At 41.9% G+C, this 18,283-nt stretch overlaps 1 protein-coding gene across 3 annotated transcripts in view; it reads left to right on the top strand.

The window, feature by feature from the left end:
* LOC122553023 (synapse differentiation-inducing gene protein 1-like) overlaps nucleotides 1-18,283 on the top strand; it is a 67,182-nt gene that overhangs the window by 23,839 nt on the left and 25,060 nt on the right. For all 3 annotated transcript variants that reach the window (XM_043696446.2, XM_087991566.1, XM_087991565.1), the window contains exon 3: nucleotides 15,360-15,497. In XM_043696446.2, coding sequence (XP_043552381.1) covers nucleotides 15,360-15,497 — 138 coding nt within the window. The remainder of the gene's footprint in view (nucleotides 1-15,359; nucleotides 15,498-18,283) is intronic.

The raw sequence follows: 18,283 nt of genomic DNA, 5'->3' as shown, positions 1-18,283 counted from the left end.
AGACCCTTGACAGTGTTGTAAAAATTGTCAACAATCCAATATGTAGTGAAGGTTGTGTTCACTGAGCAGATTTCAGTGTACATTTTCCCACTTTCACTGAGGAATAATGAAAGGGGTTTTAGGAACTTTTTTTTTTTAAAAAACAACTTGCATTTATACCCTCTAAATCAACGTTGATGTGCATGTGTGTGAATTCATAGAGTATAGTTTAGCATTACTAGGATTGGGGAGTTTATAGATGCAGATCACCATGTGGGAGTCTGATGTTTTGGTGATAACAGGGACTGGATCAAGTAGAGGCAGGACTATTTTTGGGGTACAAGTTGTTCAAACCAATTGGATGCGAGATTAGTTTTAATGAGTGATTTTCAATTACCCAACCAAGGATACTGGTGAAGAGCGGTAAAGGGAAAATGTTCCTTAATTAGGTACAAGAGTTTCCTAGAGCAGTATGTGTCTAGTCCAACAGGAAAGGCTGCACTGTTGGATCGAAGTGTATATGTGCACAGATCATTGAAGGTGGCCGGACAGGTGGAGAGAGCAGTTAATAAGCATAATTAACATGGGCTTTATTAACATGGACAGAAGTTACAAATGCAAGGAAGTTAGGCCAAAACTGTTTAAGACATTGGCTAGACTTCAGATGGAGTATTGTGCACAGTTTTGGGTGCCATACTATAAGAAGAATGTGAGAGAGTGCAGACAATATTTATAAGAATGGTTCCAGCGATGAAAATATTCAGTTATGAATGTAGATCGAAGAATTTGGGGTTGTTCTCCTGGGTGAAAAGAAGGCTTAGCAATGTGGTAGAAATTTTCTAAATTTTGTGAGGTGGCTGGAGAGAGAGGGAGGATAGGGAGAAACTGAGAGAATTCTAGATTCTGTATAATGTAGGTTGAGGCCATTCAACCCATCAAGTCTGCACTGACCCTCTGAAGTGATTCTCAGCCAGACCCAGCCCATGGCCATTCCACCTAATCTGCACATCTTTGGACTGTGGGAGAAAATTGGAGTACCTGAAGGAAGGCCACACAGATACAGGGAGAATGTGCAAACTCAATACAGACTGTCATCTGAGGGTGGAATTAAACCCATGTCCCTGGTGCTATGAGGCAGCAATGCTAACCACCGAGCAACTCTACTGCCTGGTTCTTGATTAAAAAGATCAAGAATGAAAAGGCACATATTTAGTGACTTGGAAAAGAAGCAAAGGTGATGTGATGAGGCAATTTATCCATTTAACCTCCAGAAAATATCCTTAACCTTGTAAGCAGATAACATTTAAGGTCATTAAACAAATAACTATGAATTGTTCAGGTCTGGAATGCACTGCCTGAAAGTGCGGTGACACCAATCTAATTGTGCCATTCAAGAGGGCATTCTATTTATTTACACAAGAAACAATGTGGAAAGGTACAGGGAAAAGGCAGGAGAATGGCACTAATTCCTGCTTCTCATTGGGAGAGCCAGTGCAGGGATGATGGTCCTAATAGCCTCTTTCTGCACCATAACATTTCAGTGATATCACACTTTTGACCACCTCCAGGACATTCCCGCAGAGTTTTACAGCCCATTAAGTGCTTTTGAAGCGGTATCATTTTCACAATACAGGGGAACATGGCAGTCATGAACAGTTCTCACGAACAGCTGTAGGATAAGAACCAGATCATGTGTGTTAGGTCAAGGAATAAGCATTGCCCAGAAACCTGAAGAGAACTTCACTGGACTTCAATGGATCTATTCTGTCCATGTAAAAGTGCAGAGAGGACTCCGTTTAATGTTCCATCCACAAGACAACACCCACTGACCAGTACCACAAATTTACTGCTGCACTGGGGTGTTAGTTTAGATCATCTGCTCAAGTTTCTGCCGTGGGAATTGAACCTGCAACCTTTTTAGCTCGAGTAAGAATTCGGCTCACTGAGCCAGAGCCACATTTACAAGTCATGTCAGGGCTCCCTCCAGCCTCTCCCTATTAAACTAAACTCAGTCAAAAATGGTGTCATTATCATCAAGACCAGATTGATGAACTGTTCTATTATTGAAGTCATAGAATTACCTTTTGGTTCTCACATTAAATTTTTTTTTGATGAAAGCGAAAGCAAACACAGTTCTGTGATGTGAATCAGATTGCCAGTAATTACTGTGTGGGAGTTGATTGTAGGAAGAAGTCATGTTAACAATGTCATTCCCTGAAAAACTTTGTAGTTTTCTGAATTTAAATGAGGCGATTTAACCATTTAACCTCAAAAATATCTTCAACCATCTAACCAGAGAACACAGATTTAAGGTTGTTGAACAAATAATTAGAGACAAGGTGAGACTATTTTTCGCAGATTGAAAAATTAAGAACTGGAACAAACTCTTTGGAAAAACTGGTGAAAATAGATTCCACAATAAATTTTAAAAATGAATTGGATGTTTACTTAAGAATGGAATGTGCTTGGGCTGTGAGGAAAGAGCAGGAGAGTGGAACTAATTGGGTAGCTCCTTTCAAAGGACATGTATGTCTCTGTATGCATGCAGATATGAGTATAATGTGTGCATATACACATCTATATAAAATTATCCACCTTTCCCACCTCCAGTATCTGTTTAAATAATGAGAATTTTCCATAAATAATGGTCTGTCTTAAATGTATGTTTTTTACTAACCTGAACCCATGTATTGCTTTAAATTAATGCTGGGAATAATTTACACTTTCCACCCCCATGACTCTAATCTATTCTTCTCAGACACCACCTCTACAGGCAAATAAGCCAATGATTTCCGGTCTGCCTCATAACTTAGTGTCTGAGCTATCTGCCCCATAGCTCTTCAATGTGCTGCCTTCACCATTTAAATGTCTCCCTTGTTTCTGTGATCAGAACTGGATCCAATTCTCAACGTGCAGTCTACCTAGAGTTCTGTTTGATGATTGGCTTCCCCTATCTCCAGTCTACTGTGGCAATAATAGCCCAGATATTGGAATCGGGTTGCTACTCTGCTCTTTAGTAATGAGCTTCCTCTTCCAATCTAGGAGTTGTGATCCTGGCTCCTTTAGGAATGCAGAGTGTAGCTGGACATGGTTATCCTGCACTACAGGGGAAACTATGGAATGTCGAGCCAGATCCCTTTTGATTTTACAACAGACTGTGTGCCAAATTCTGAGATTTCAATATCCAGCAGACTGCTGTAAAAGGGTAAATGTTTAAGGCATGTGTGGGGTTAGGGTGCTAGGTAAGTGATGGTATGCTGTGGGTATGCCAAGTGAGAGTGGTTATGTCAGGGTCAGAGGTGGTAGAGGATTGGGGTGATGTTGAGGCCAGTGGGAGTTAAGGCTTGAGGGAAAATGTGGTGTTAATGCTGGGGTTTCAGACCAGTGGCAGGAGGGGTTTCTGTCAAGAGGATGGAATTGCGTTGGGTTGGGTTGAGGGTTCTAGTCAGGACAGGGTTGTTGTCAGAAATCTGCAGGATGCAAGGGTTCAGGGAAGCTATAGCTGGGTGAGTGGGTGGTGCTATAAATTGGTTTTAATATTTCACCAGAAGTCTTTATTGGTCCCAGGTAACTCAATGGAAACCAGACTCTCCCTGTTCTCTGCCTTATGATGAATTATTTCAGGGGCATATGAGTGCAGGAGAATTGCCCAGCAGAATTTCCAGTTTCTGGGAACTTCCAACAACAGTCTGCAGTGTCTGGGATTCTGAAGTGTCCCATGACAACATTAGTCTCCTCTGCTGCATTGACTATCCAACCATGCTATTGGCTTCACTGTCTGTGTTGAGCATTAAGTTAATAGCAAGAGTTTTCAATCCGTTACAATTTCTTTTGACTGCATCAATCCCATTTTCCTTTTAGGTCTGCCTTTGATCTATTGCAATCTATTCCCATTGCTATCCCTGACACACTAAAGTGTCTGGTGTTATTATTATCCAATTAGTTTTTGACATTTGAGTTCAGCTACACTAAAGTTATTACTCATCAAGAATTTGACATGTTAACCAACCAGCATCTTCCCATGCTAACTACTGTTTACCAGGTTGTTGTTATTGTCTTGTTCATTCAGATAGTCAGTGCATTTTATGGGATTTAAGGTAGAACTAGTAGATCTATAACTGCCTGTGTCTGCTTCCCATTTCCCATCTCCTTCAGCTGCTTGTGTCTGTGCAGTGTCCATTAATTCACTGATAATGAGTATTGCTGAAAAAGTGGCGGCATAGCAAATCTTTTCATCCTGTAACAATTTCTACTTCTCAGAAAAGAATGCCAATTGGTTTATAGAAATCACCAGCGACCTGGTCTCCCCAGGCACTTGTTGAATTCAAAACAGGTGCAATCCCTGTACCTATTCCTTAACTTGCAGAGTCTTCCACATGAATATATACTGATTTTAACAAGAGTATGTGAGCTACTTTGCAAGTCAGCCAGGTAGTTTTAAATTAATTATAAGTTTAGCTAGCAGTGCATTAAGAATTGTTCACCAAGTGCTGTCCAACCACAAAATCACATTCAACAAAATACATTATATTCCGAGTTTTGAAACACTAGGCTGGTTGATTGTAGTTAGCACTCTGCCTATTGGAAACAGCCAAAGGGATGTGTTGTTTAATATGGTCTGCAGTTTGTTGGCTTTCATGGCCTACAGGCCTGACATTGCAGCAGCATTGCAGTTCATACAGTCATTTGGTGTGGTTGGCAGAATCCTGTTAGTAGAAATTAACATAAGTGTTGCTGCCTTATAGCAGCATGAAATAGAATCCCTACATAGTGTAAGTAGGCCATTTGGCCCATCAAGTCAACACCAACCTTCTGAAGGGCATCCTACCCAGACCCACCTCCCCACTCCTGATAATACCAAATTTCCCGTGGCTAACCCAACCATCCTACACATCAATGGACTCTACATGGGCAATTTCCCATGGCCCCACCACCTAACCTGCACATCTTTGGACAGTGGCAGGAAACGGGAACACCTGAAGGAAACTCCTGCAGAGACAAGAAGAATATGCAAACTCCACACAGACAGTCGCCCAAGGGTGGAATCGAATGCGGATCCCTGGTGCTGTAAAGCAGCAGTGCTAACCACTGAGCCCCCATGTCACCCAAATGGCTGGTACTACCTATTGCTCAAAGTAGCTGTCTGATAATTGTTCATCCCTCATAAATCCACTCTGTATAGTGTCTCTTAACTCTCAGGAATAAGTGCCATGTATTCTTGGAGATATGTTCCTCTGAGTCTATTAAGCCCAATTGGTAGCTCCATAGTGAAGGTCATTATTTTATTTTCGTTCCCAGAAGGCGTGTGTTTCATGCCTTCTCTTGCAACTACTCAGAGGAAGTTACCATTCAGAATATTTGCAATGTTATGCAGAGTCTCTGTTTTAAACACTTGGAACTTTTCATTTCTTACCACCTTTCGTAGCCATTCCTCCTACAGCTTTATCAGCTTTCATCTCCGTGCAGTTGGTCTTGGCTGAGTCAGCAGGTCATGCTTCAACCTGCACTTCAAAGACTGGAGCCCACAATCCAGGCTGAAACCCTGTGCCAGTACAGAGACAGTGGTGTGTGCGTAAAGCTGTCAGTGTTTGCTCTGATTAATAATCTGATACCACGTCCATCCTCCCAGATGGGCATAAGAGATACATAAAAGATTAACAATTTCAAAGATAAAGCAGGGGAAGAATCCCTGATATTCTAATCAACAATTATCCATCAAACAATGTCACTGAGAGGAGTTACCTACTCCTGGTGGTCAACAGTACACAAAAAGGTCCTTTGGTCCATTGAGTTTGTGCCAGTCAAGAGCAACAGCAGTAAACAAACAGCTTTAAGTCTTGGCATTGCAAGTGTGCATCTAAATATGACCTACATGTTATGGGTGTTTCAGCCTCTACTACCCTTACGGGCAGTGAGTTCCAAATTTTCACCTTTTTTTTTCCTTTCATCCCCTCTAAACATCCTGTCCTTTTCTTTAAATCAATGCCCTTGATCATCAAGGCTCTTTTTTACTTCTCTATTCTATCTATGACCCTCGTCATTTCATACACCTCAATCATGTTGTCCCTGGGTCCCCTCTGCTCCAAGGAAAATAATCCCAGTTTGTCCAATCTCTCTTCAGATCGAAAGCTCTTCAGGCTGGGCAACGTCCTCTGAGCTTATGGATCTTAGACAAATTTCAGTCTTGCATGATCAGCATTATTCCGTCAAAATTCCTCAATTATCCTCCCTTCATTTCTCTCTGAAAGAGATTTCTCCAATTCTTTTGCTCTGCACATGTCATTGTGTGAGAGTTATAGATGTAGTCTTTAGTACCGGCTACCCCAAGTTATTTCAAATCACCCAGTTCTCTGCACCACACCTCAGAAAATATGTAGCCCTTCCCAGGCAGATTCACCAGCTAAAAAGGCTTCAGGTTGCATAGACCACATTTGTATTCTCTTGAGTAATTGTCATGGATTAAAAGGTGACCTCATTGAGGTGATTAAGAACATAAAAACTAGGAGCGGGGGTAAGTTTTCTGGCACATTGAGCCTGCTCCGCCATTCAATAAGATCATGTCTGATCTTTATGTGGACTCAGCTCCACTTCCCTGCCTACTCACTATAACCCTTAAATCCTTTACTGTTCAAAAATCTATCTCTGCCTTAAAAATATGCAGTGAGGTAGCCGCACTGCATAAGGAATTCCACAGATTCACAACCCTTTGTGGGAAGATGTTCCTCCTCAACTCAGTCCTAAATCTGCTCTCTTATTTTGAGGCTATTCCCTCCCAGTTCTAGTTTCACCTGCCAGTAGAAACAACCTCCCTGATCCTATCTGATCTATTCCCTTATAAAATTGTGTTTCCGTAAGACTCCCCCTTCATTCTTCTACAGTACAGATTAAAGAGAGAAATTACTTCCTCCTGGTGACATTTAAGAACAAAGAGCATAACTTTAAAATTACAGCTGGTCTGTTCATGATAGCAAGGATTTCCTCAAAGGCAAGTGGAATTCTGAAACTTTCCCAACCCACCAGCATCATATTAGGTCAGTTCAAAATGGCGAAATTCAGAAGGGATATATTTTTGTCATTGAGAGATATGGGACTAAAGTGGAGAAATGGAAGTAAAATTTGGATCACCCATGGTCTGGTTGGCAAAATAGGGATAAGGTGCTTATTAAATTTTACTTATTCACAGGATTTGCTCTTCACTGGCTAGTGCAGCATTTATTGTCTATCCATCATTGCGTAGAGGGCAGTTAAGAGTCAACCACATTGTTGTGGGTCTGGAGTCACATGTAGGCCAGACCAGGTAGGGACATCAATTTTCTTCCCTAAAAGACACTAGCGAACCATATGTTTTTTTTTCCTAACAATTGACAACTATTTCATGATTATCATTAAATTCTTAATCCGAGATTCTTTTTAAAAATTGAATTCAGATTCTAGCATCTGCAGGATTTGAACCCTGGTGCCCAGATAATTAACAAAGTCTTTGGATTAATTATCCAGCAATAATAACATTAGCCAGTCACCTTCTACATGATGTCTTCCTGTATCTCCATTATGTTAAAACCAAATAATTCAGTCATCATTGCTGTCCAGAGATGCGATGGTTTTAGTTTCCTGTACGGTGACTGGGTCATTAATGCTTCAGCCAATAGGATTTGGAGGTTGAGGGGCATTTCATTGGGTAAGATGGTGCCGGGTTTTTGGGGGGGGGGGGCGGGGGCAGGGGCATAAGTGCTCATAGGTAGACAGCTTTCCCATACTACCACCACCCACTGGAGTCCTTAAGGAGGCAGTTAATGCCCATTGATCCTTCTGCTAGTTGTTTTGACTCATGAGCTCCCAACAAGGTCTTCATTTTCAGTCATACCTTGCATCAGGAAGGGGGAGTGACTCTCAGGCATCCCCTCCCCCTTTCCTCACCTGCATCTTGCCTTCATTCATTTGTGGCCTGGGTTCCTTGCCAATTCTGAGCCCTAAGATGGGTGCATTGCAGTGGCTGCCACTACTCCCCCAGTAGTTTTGCCTATAATTAAGAGCTGTTGGCCTGTGATTGGCCAGCATCACTTGAGCAGTGGGATTTTTTATTTATTCACAGGACAAGTGAGTCACTAGCTAGGCCAACATTTATTGCCCATCCCTAATTGCCCAGAGGATGGTTAATAGTCAACCATGTTGCTGTGGGTCTGGAGTCACATGTAGGCCAGACCAGGTAAGGATAGCAGTTTTGTGAACCAGATGAGTTTTTCCAACAATCAGCCATAGATTCACAGTCCTCATTAGGTTCTTAATTCCAGATTTCCTTATTGAATTCAAATTCCACCATCTGCTGTGGTAGGGTTCAAATCCAAGTCCCCAGAGTAGAATTGGGTCTCTGGGTTAACAGTTCAGTGACAATACCATTAACCCATTGCCTCTCCTCTGATCTCTCGGCTCTATGATCTCTGAAAACCACAAGTCACTTAAGCTGACATTTAAAATGCATTTCTTCCCCAAAGGATGGAAAATAGACCTCTCATTAAATGTCTAGCCAGAAATAAAATTGGCCCCATTAGTGGGGCTTGAAGTTTCACCAAACTTTCATAATGAGATTTCATGGCATAGGCTGGTCGGCAAAGAGCCTAGGGTCTGAATATATTAAAGCCTTTCATGCAGTGAAACAGATCCCAGGGGTTTCACATTTCAAATGCTGAAAAGATGACTGAGTTGTCAGTTGTAAAACTCAGCCATCTGTTCCACTGAGCAAAGGCTGATCAGATGGCTGGCCTGCCAATGAAAGGCAAAAAAGCACTTGGTTCAACTAATACATGACAGTCGTAATCATATTGTTCAATGCAAAAGAATATTGATCCACTGGATAAAGTACCCTAAAGCGTCTGAATGCCTTCACTTTGCTGGTCAGTTTTATGGCCACTTACATTTGTACGAACAAATGCCTATGATCAATCACAGTAATGAAATCACACTTTAATTAAATGTTGAAGAATTTTTTTCAAGTGTCAAGTTGTCAACGCATTTTTAAATTTACCTGCAAAATAGGACCCAAAATTTAGATAGGCTTCTGACATATTTCACAACGCATCTGACCTGAAATGAACCATATCATCTTGAGAAGATTTCCAAAGTCAGCAGCAACCCCTTGGAGATTGCAAGAGCTCAGAAAGCACCACACCTGCAATGAAACCAGTAGTGTTGGGGATTTCTGAATGAACGCTAACAACATTTCACCAATGTCCCGCGTCCTTGAAAATGGAAGAAGGTGGAAATGGGAGCAGACATCGCAGAATTGGGTCTCCTTTTCTTTATCTATCCCAGCCTGATGCAGCAGCAAAATCAGGGTCCCACTAACCTATAGTGGTCAGCCATTCCGCCCCTTTTCCTCCATTGTAATAGGTCCTGGCCAATCTGCACCTTAACTCCATTGACCTGCCATTGCTCTATATCTACCAATACCTTTATCCCACAAAATTTGTGGAAAACTTTCAAGTCCTGAACATACAATTTGGCCCAGAATCCATCATATTTTGAGGGCATTGATTCCAGATTTCTAATATGTTTTGCATCACAAAGTACCTTCTGAAATTACTTATTAAATGGCCTAGTTTTACATTTAAAATGAAGTACACTTCCTGCTCCTCTGCCCTTGAACCCCGCCCCTCCAATTGCCACCAGGACAGAACCCCACTGGTCCTCACCTACCACCCCACCAACCTCCAGATACATCGTATCATCCTTCGTCATTTCCGCCACCTCCAAACAGACCCCACCACCAAAGATATATTTCCCTCCCCTCCCCCATCAGCGTTCCGGAAAGACCACTCCCTCCACAACTCCCTCGTCAGGTCCACACCCCCCCACCAATCCAACCTCCACTCCCGGCACCTTCCCCTGCAACCGCAAGAAATGCAAAACTTGCACCCACACCTCCCCCATCACTTCCCTCCAAGGCCCCAAGGGATCCTTCCATATCCATCACAAATTCACTTGCACCTCTACACACATCATTTACTGCACCCGATGTGGCCGCCTCTATACTGGGGAGACAGGCCACCTACTTGCGGAACGTTTCAGAAAATACCTCTGGGACACCCGCACCAACCAACCCAACCACCCCGTGGCTGAACACTTTAACCCCCCCCCTGCTAAGGACATGCAGGTCCTTGGCCGCCTCCATCGCCAGACAATGGCAACATGATGCCTGGAGGAAGAGCGCCTCATCTTCCGCCTAGGAACCGTCCAACCACAAGGGATGAATGCAGACTTCTCCAGCTTCCTCATTTCCCCTCTTTCCCCCCCCCCCCCACCTTATCTCAGTCCCAACCCTCAGACTCAGCACCGCCTTCTTGATCTGCAATCTTCTTCCCGACCTCTCTGCCCCCACCCCCTCTCCGGCCGATCACCCTCACCTTAACCTCTTTCCGGAGGAGAAAGTGAGGTCTGCAGATGCTGGAGATCAAAGTTGAAACTTTATTGCTGGAACAGCACAGCAGGTCAGGCAGCATCCAGGGAACAGGAGATTCGACGTTTCGGGCACAGGCCCTTCTTCAGGAAACCTACCTGAAACCACCTACCGCATTGCCAACGCCCCTCCCCCAAGTCCCTCCTCCCTACCTTTTATCTTAGCCTGCTTGGCACACCTTCCTCATTCCTGAAGAAGGGCTCATGCCTAAAACTTTGATTCTCCTGTTCCTCGGTTGCTGCCTGACCTGTGCTTTTCCAGCAACACCTTTTTCAATTAATTCCATACACAAACCAACCTGTGTGTGAGAATTCTGTCCCACAGGTTCCTTTTAAATCCTTCCCCTTTTACCTTTAGTCTGTGCCCTCTAGTTTTGAATTTACCCCACCCTCAGGAAAAGATCTTGGCTTTTCACCCCACCCTCATGATTTTATAAACCCCTATAGGCTCACCCCTCAACCTCCTATGCTCCAGGGAAAAAAGTCCCAGCCTATCTGGTCTCTCTCAACTAAAATCTTCCAATCCCAGCAACATCTTTGTAAATCTTTTCTGCACCCTTTCTAATTTAATGATATCCTTCCTAAAGCCGAGCGACCAGAGCTGTATGTGGTATTCCAAAAGTGGCCTCACCTACATCCTGTGCACTTGCAAAATGACGTCCCAACTCCTATATTCAATACTCTGACCAATGCAGGAAAGCATCTCAAATGCTGCCTTCACCACCCTGTCACACAACTTTAAAGGAATGAGGAGAAAGTGAGGACAGCACTTGCTGGAGATCAGAGTCTAGAGTGGTGCTGGAAAAGCACAGCAGGTCAGGCAGCATCCGAGGAGCAGGAGAGTCGATGTTTTGGACATAAGCCCTACATCAGGAAGGGAATCATTTAAAGGAACTACATACCCACGTCTCTTTTTTTCGACATCACACCCCAGGGCCTTACCATTAACTGTGTTAGTCCTGTCCTGGTTTGGCCTTCCAAGATGCAACAAATGACATTTATCTAAATTAAACTGCATCTGCCACTGCTTGGCCCTTTGACCCAGCTGATTTAGTTGCGGGTATAGAATGTGCACTGCATTTCTTCCCCAAATAATGGGATGATGCACATTTACCCCATTATAGTGAGATCATTTTTACACCACCAACACCCACCCATTATTTATAATATCACTTCATAAACTTTGGAATGAACAGAAACCAAAACAGAGATTGTTTCTGATTTCCAGCATGAGGTGGTTCTCTTCTCCTTTTTCAGAAATGAACATCTTAATCAGATTTTACTCCGTTTTAGTTTCAAAGTCATGTTAGTTGATTGAATAAGATTTCTGAAGTAGTCCACAATTGAATGTTTTTTATGCCCTTTTGTGAGAATAACAATTTATTTTTTTTAATTTTGTTTCCAATAGAGCCTAAACTATAATGCAGAAATAATTGGTTGGAAGGATGGTCTCAGCTGTTTGACATTGGGATGGGTAACCTTCACTGTTTGGATGCCATGGTTGTTATTTGAGGATCAGAAAGGCAGCTAATGGGGTACACATATACCTTTTGGGTGAGCTTTGCTGGACACTGCGTTGAGACAAAGTCAAAGTGAAAGGCTGAGTAAATGCACAGGGTAGGCAGATCTTGGCATTAATCAATAGGAAACACTGATCTGACTCCTGCAGTGAATCTCTCACACTCAAGCTTAAACTCTCACAGTTTGACATGTATAAGGAAGGTAACCTCCACCCCTCTTCCACAACACACATTAGTCACTAGGTTTGACTTCAATTCTACAAATGTTTTGAGCTTTCTGAAGTTTAAAGCTGCAAAAGATTACAAGTGACCAGATTTGGCTCTTGTTGAAGGAATTTGTGCTGACTTTATGGTTTCTACATAAACCATTTGTTCCCAGGCATGAGTTCAGTTGTTACCGTTCTCCTTTGGAAAAGACAGTGATCGGGAGAATGAACAGAGGTCACACAGAGTAGGGTAGGCTGCTTTAAGAGTAAAGAGGAGGAGGTGGAGAAAGAGCCCTCTGCAGATGAACATCTTTGTCTCGGGGTTTCCATCCTACTTTAGGAGGTTCTTACTGAAATCTGCTACCTGCAAACGCCACAATAGAATTATAGGAGATGGGTGAGAGCAGCAGTGCCAGTGAGAATGACTGTGCCTGTGTCTTTCTTTCTATAAGTTGGGACTGGAGATGTTTACAGCATCTCAGTCTTCCATCCACTGTTACGTAAGAGAGGTCACTGGCATTCTGCATTTCATTCTCTTTGCTAAAGAGACCCCTGTACAGTGATCTATGTCTCCACCAGGATTAAAGGGTGCCATACACCACCTGCACAGCATTTTCTGGGTATCACATGTCAACTCTGCCCACTAACGGAATTGAAAGGGTTTCCATGCCCAGGTGATATGTGACCGTTGACAGCAAGTCAGCTAGATCAATGTCCAGTATCATTACAGCACCAATCGTTCCTTCGTTTTGTGACCATTGGCTGGAGCATCTACATTTGTTCACAAACATTCTTGCACAAAGTCACATGGCAACTTCAAATCTGTTTGGCAACTCCTTCAAGCAACAGGTAATGGTAAAATAGAGAGGATTTCAAACAACCAGAAGAGAAGTATAAAACAATAAAATTCTACGAGAGAGAGAGAGTATGTCTTATGTACCTAGTAAGAAGAGAAGACAGGAAGACCACTACTGTCTTTTGAGATCTTGGATAGTGATAAAGGTTGACAAAGCCCTCTTTCTCTAGCCCTTATTTTTTAAAAAAACACACATTAATTCTCGGTAGGGCATGTAGCACTTTGGCTGGTTAAGGTGTTTAAGATGAATGCTTTATTCTGTTACAATATGAGGTAAACGCTCCTTCATTTAAACCAGCAACACACAGATTTATCCCATGCTGTAATCTATGAAAGTCCGAGAGGCCAAGAACTATTTCAAGTAAAAATTAACAAGTTTATTTCTTAAAATATAACCGAGAATAATTAACTAACAATTATTTACAACAACTTCCTCTAACCTATCTCTTACTTTCCCTTCTATAATACTAGTCTGGTAACACCCCTGATTAAGATTTACTGAACAATTCAAATATCAAAACCAGCCAGTGGTCAAATCTTCTATTTATGTCTTCCTCTATAGATTTGCTCTGCAGGTTAGTGTTGATGTCTTTCTCTGTGCAAACTCCTTCTCTACACCGGTTCCCCTCAGACAGTTCTGACTAGCAGCCTATGTCTGTTGGACTTTTGGCAGTTATCTCCCAACTGTTCAATTTTCCCTGGTCTCATACCCCCCAAAGCATTGGATTATGTAATTGGCTTTTAATATTGTCAATATACTCAATTCAAACTTGATTGGAGCTTGGTATTTTTTTTTTTTGGGAGGTTTCACTTAAACTGATTGACCTAATTCAAATTTGTTTTTGTCTCCAGACAACCAGCTTCACTAACTGCTGGACCAAAAGGTTACTTGGTCAGGTAGTTCTGCAAGCTTTTACCTTTCTTAAAGGTACAGACACCCACATCGTCATAACAATCCTATGTTCAATTATTTATAAGTGAAATGAATCACCAAACATATTATGTCTTGTTATCCTAGAACGTATATATTGGTTGAAATACTTCACATTAAAGTTCATTTCAAATCGAACTAGGTTACCTCATGAGTAAAGGCGGGGGAAGAAAATAATTTGAAAACTGACCTTCAATGGCCAATTCTTACTACTTGATTAAATTGGTTGTTCAAATACGTGTGATTTAAGCAGGTTCTCTGCTCCACTACTTTTATTCCGGAGATAAAATTGGGATCAATCCAATTGTTCTGTTTTTCCCTTCAATAGGAAATGTCAGACTTGGTTATGAAAACCTGTGAACAAAAGATGGGAAGAAAATTAAACTGAACAATAAAAGTCAAATGTTATTGGCACCAATTCATTTTTTGTTAAAAGCATAGGAGTGGAGTAATTTCAAAGGAATTTGTAGCTAAATCAAAACAAAGTAATGCAGAAGCTGGAAATCAGAAACAAACACAATGTTGGAGCAACTCAGCAGGTCTGGCAGTATTTGGGGAGAGAAAAAGCTAATGCTTCAAATCTGAAACGACTCTTTTTCATAACAATTCACAATAGTTCCTATTCTCCTCATTTGAGTCTATTTTCTAGTTTTTGTATTTCTCAAGTTGGCACAATCTATTTCTACCTGTTTTCTGAATGCATCAGTGGTGCACCTTTCTCAATTGGCAAAGAATTGTAGGATCTTAAGTCAAATTTTGCCTCCCTGGAAAAGCAAAATTGAAGATTGACAAACATAGTTCTTTAAGAATTGCTTTAACCTCAGTTGAGACAGTAGTTAGAACTGCCTCACAGCATCAGGGGCACAGGTTCGATTCCACTCTTGGTCAACTGTCTGTGTGAATGGGTTTCCTCTGGGTGCTCCGGTTTCCTCCCACAGTCCAAAGATGTGCAGATTAGGTAGATTGGCCGTGCTAAACTGTTCTGTAGTGTCGAGATTAGGTAAATTGGTCACGGGAAATGCAGTTACAAGGATAGTGTAAGGGGGATGGACCTGGGTGGGGATGCTCTTCAGAGGGTCACTGCAGACACAATGGGCTAAAAGGTGTGCTCCCACACTGTAGAGATCCTATGAGACTGGTCGAGGGTCTGGACTTGCAATTGTCAAGTGACATCACCACTGAATTCTGTTTATTTAGATTGGCATTTAGCAGATGTGATTAACAGAGACTTACTGATGTTGGGAATTCCTTCATACGTCCTGATGTTAAAGTGCAAGCTTTCAGCCTTTGTGAGATTCCATCACAGTTCATTGACTCTTTACCTGATTCCTGGATGTCCTTATGAACTGACCATTCTGTTTTGAAATGAAGAAACAATACAGAGGTGTGCAATTAACTTTTTTGATTTTGTGCAGAGTGATTACTCAAGTGAGACGGAAAGTGAGGACAATTTTCTGATGATACCACCCAGGGACCATCTGGGCCTTAGCGTTTTCTCCATGCTCTGCTGCTTCTGGCCTTTGGGAATCGCTGCCTTCTACCTTTCACACGAAGTAAGTAGAGACGAAAGGTCCCAAGGACAGTTCAATGAAGGGAAACGTCACTGTACATCATCAAACATTTGGCTGGCATCAGTGTGGTTACTGATTACCAAAGCCTTGTTCCGCTCCAGCAGCAGCAATGCTATCAGGCCAATCGATCACAGTTCATGGAGCTTCTCCTGATTCCCTTTGATCCACCGGTTTATTCAGTCCTGAAGTGAGTGTTACCCATTCGGTTGCAGAGTACATAGTATCTCGAGGCTTCTGGAGAGGAATTTGGAAAGGACAGGGAAAATCCAATTGTGGCGGTCTCTGATAAAACCAGATGGGGTGTACAAAGTTAAAAATCACACAACACCCTGTTATAGTCCAACAGGTTTATTTGGAAGCACTAGCTTTCAGAGCGCTGCTTCATCCGGTAACTAGTGGGGCAGGATTATAAGTCATGGAATTTATAATAAACATTCACAGTGTCATGCAATTAAAATGATATAGTGAGCAATAATTAACTTAAAAAAAAATAAACAGGAGCAAAAGTAAGTCCTTAAACCTGCTCTCTATTTGATCAGAACATGGTTGATCTATTTGGATTGCAAACTCCATTCTCTTGCCTATTCCCTATACCCTTTGACTGCCTCACTGAGTTAGATACATTCTTACTATTATCAGAATTATTCAATGACCCTGCCTCCACTGCTGTCTGTGGAAGAGAGTTCCACAGATTCACGATCCACTGAGAGGAAAGAATTCTCCCTATCACACTCTTAAATGTGAAGCCTGTTATTTGGAAACAATGTTCTCTACTTCTAGTCTCCCCGAAAAGGCTGTGCCTAAAAGCTGCAGTAGGAAAGGGGTGTTTCTATCCATTGATACTGTTCCTCCTTGACCCAGTATGCCAATGGGACAGATTTCCCCTGGAATGGAATGGGACCAGTATTTTTAAGCTTGTATCAGTTTAAACCAATTTGTTTACAAGTCTATTCACCGTCTGATCAACTTCAGTTGATTCCTTGCTGAGCTCAAGTGGGTTGTACTGCTCATTTTTGTTCAGAATGTTTGTTTCTTTCGGGCAACTTTGGTTACTCTTACCATCTCAGGATTATGTAGGAACAGGAGTCGGCCTTTCAGCCCCTCAAGCCTGTTCTACAACATTCAATGAGATCATATCTGATCTGTGGCCTAACACCATATACCTGCCTTTGGTTCATAGCCCTTCAAACCTGTCAAACTATCTATCAAACCTGGATCTGTTAAATAACTAATTTCCCTTTGGAATGCCTCTGATATTTTTTCCAGTGCTGGAGGTGCTATCACATTAATATCCCTGCCCCAAGCCTTGTATCTGAAATATGAAAATGACCTATAGTTTCAGATATAGCATTTTGTTTGCCATAGCTGGGCACTGTTTATGTTTGTGAGGGCTTGTTTTGTTCCATTGGCATTAACTCTTCATATCTGCTGTTGTGCATAGACTTGCATTGGCTGGTCAAATGTGTAAGTAGGCTATTTGCACCTTGTCGAGTAGATAGGTTCTTTTTCTCTCAAGAGTATGTTACCCCCTCACCTCTTCAGTTTCTTCTTCCACACAACTTGACTAGCTTTGTCCAAAATGAACCTTAGGCTGCAATAAATCTGATAAAGACTCAACAATAATTCCAGCAACAGTTGTGTATCTTATGAATCCTGATTTCAAAGATCAGTAGTCAAAGTTTACCAATACGCTGTAGTGGTTATTGATGAAATAATTTACCAATTTGTCTGGATGCTGAACTGTTCAGTTACTTGTCTTTGGTCAGGGGGCACAGTCTCCGAATGAGAGGGAGCTCATTCAGGGCTCAGATGGGGAGGAACCTAATCACCCAGAGGATGGCAATGTTTTGAATTCTCTACCTTGAAGCCTATGGAGATCAGTCAGTGAGCAAATTGAAACAAGATATGAAAGATATAGACTGGACCATCGAAGGCTGAGGGGTGACCTCATAGGCATGTATAGGGTAAATAGAGAAAACCTTTTCCCTGGGGTGGGGGAGCCCAGAACTAGAGGGCAGAGGTTTAGGGTGACAGGGGAAAGGTATAAAAGGCTCCTAAGGGGCAACATTTTGACATAGAGGGTGGTGCGTGTATGGAATGAGCTGCCAGAGGAAGTAGTGGAGGCTGGTATAGTTGCAGTATTTAAAAGGCATCTGAATGAGTACATGAATAGGAAGGGTTTAGAGGAATATGGGTCAAGTCCTGGTAAATGGGACTAGATTAGGTTAGGATATCTGGTCTGCATGGACGAGTTGGACCGAAGGGTCTATTTCCATGCTGTACATCTCTATGACTCAATGAAGGGAATGGGAATAGTGCAGGAAATGGAAATTGAGGTGGAAGATCAACTATGATCTAATTGAAAGTCAGAGCAGTGATTGAGAGACTGAATTGCCGATGCTATTTCTGTTTCCATTGATGCCTGTAAGAGAATTAAATCTCTAATGTGTTTTCAGACACCTTTCTAAACCCAAAACTCTCAGCAAAGGAACATTTGCTATTGAATATTTTAAGGGAGAATTAACCAAAGTAGATGAGTAAAATTAAAGCAGGGAACAACTAGACAATAATGGGCTTAATGCAATATGCTTCAAGGTAATAATTGAGAAAGACCGGTCCAAGGTAATAAATTGGTGAAAAGTTTATTTTAAGGAACTCAAAATAGAACTCCAAATAAAATGAAAAAAAATTAGCAAACAATGATGGGGAACAATGATCAGTAACATTTTAGACTGTTCAGTTTCCATTGAAAAAATAAGTTCTGATGT

This window comes from Chiloscyllium plagiosum, unplaced genomic scaffold (genome assembly GCF_037043375.1).
Source record: "Chiloscyllium plagiosum isolate Xiang-an unplaced genomic scaffold, Cpla_swu_hap1 HiC_scaffold_10, whole genome shotgun sequence".
Classification (NCBI taxonomy): Eukaryota; Metazoa; Chordata; class Chondrichthyes; order Orectolobiformes; family Hemiscylliidae; genus Chiloscyllium; species Chiloscyllium plagiosum.
The sequence above is the reverse complement of the archived record's forward strand: the minus strand, read 5'-3'. Positions and strand labels throughout refer to the sequence as shown.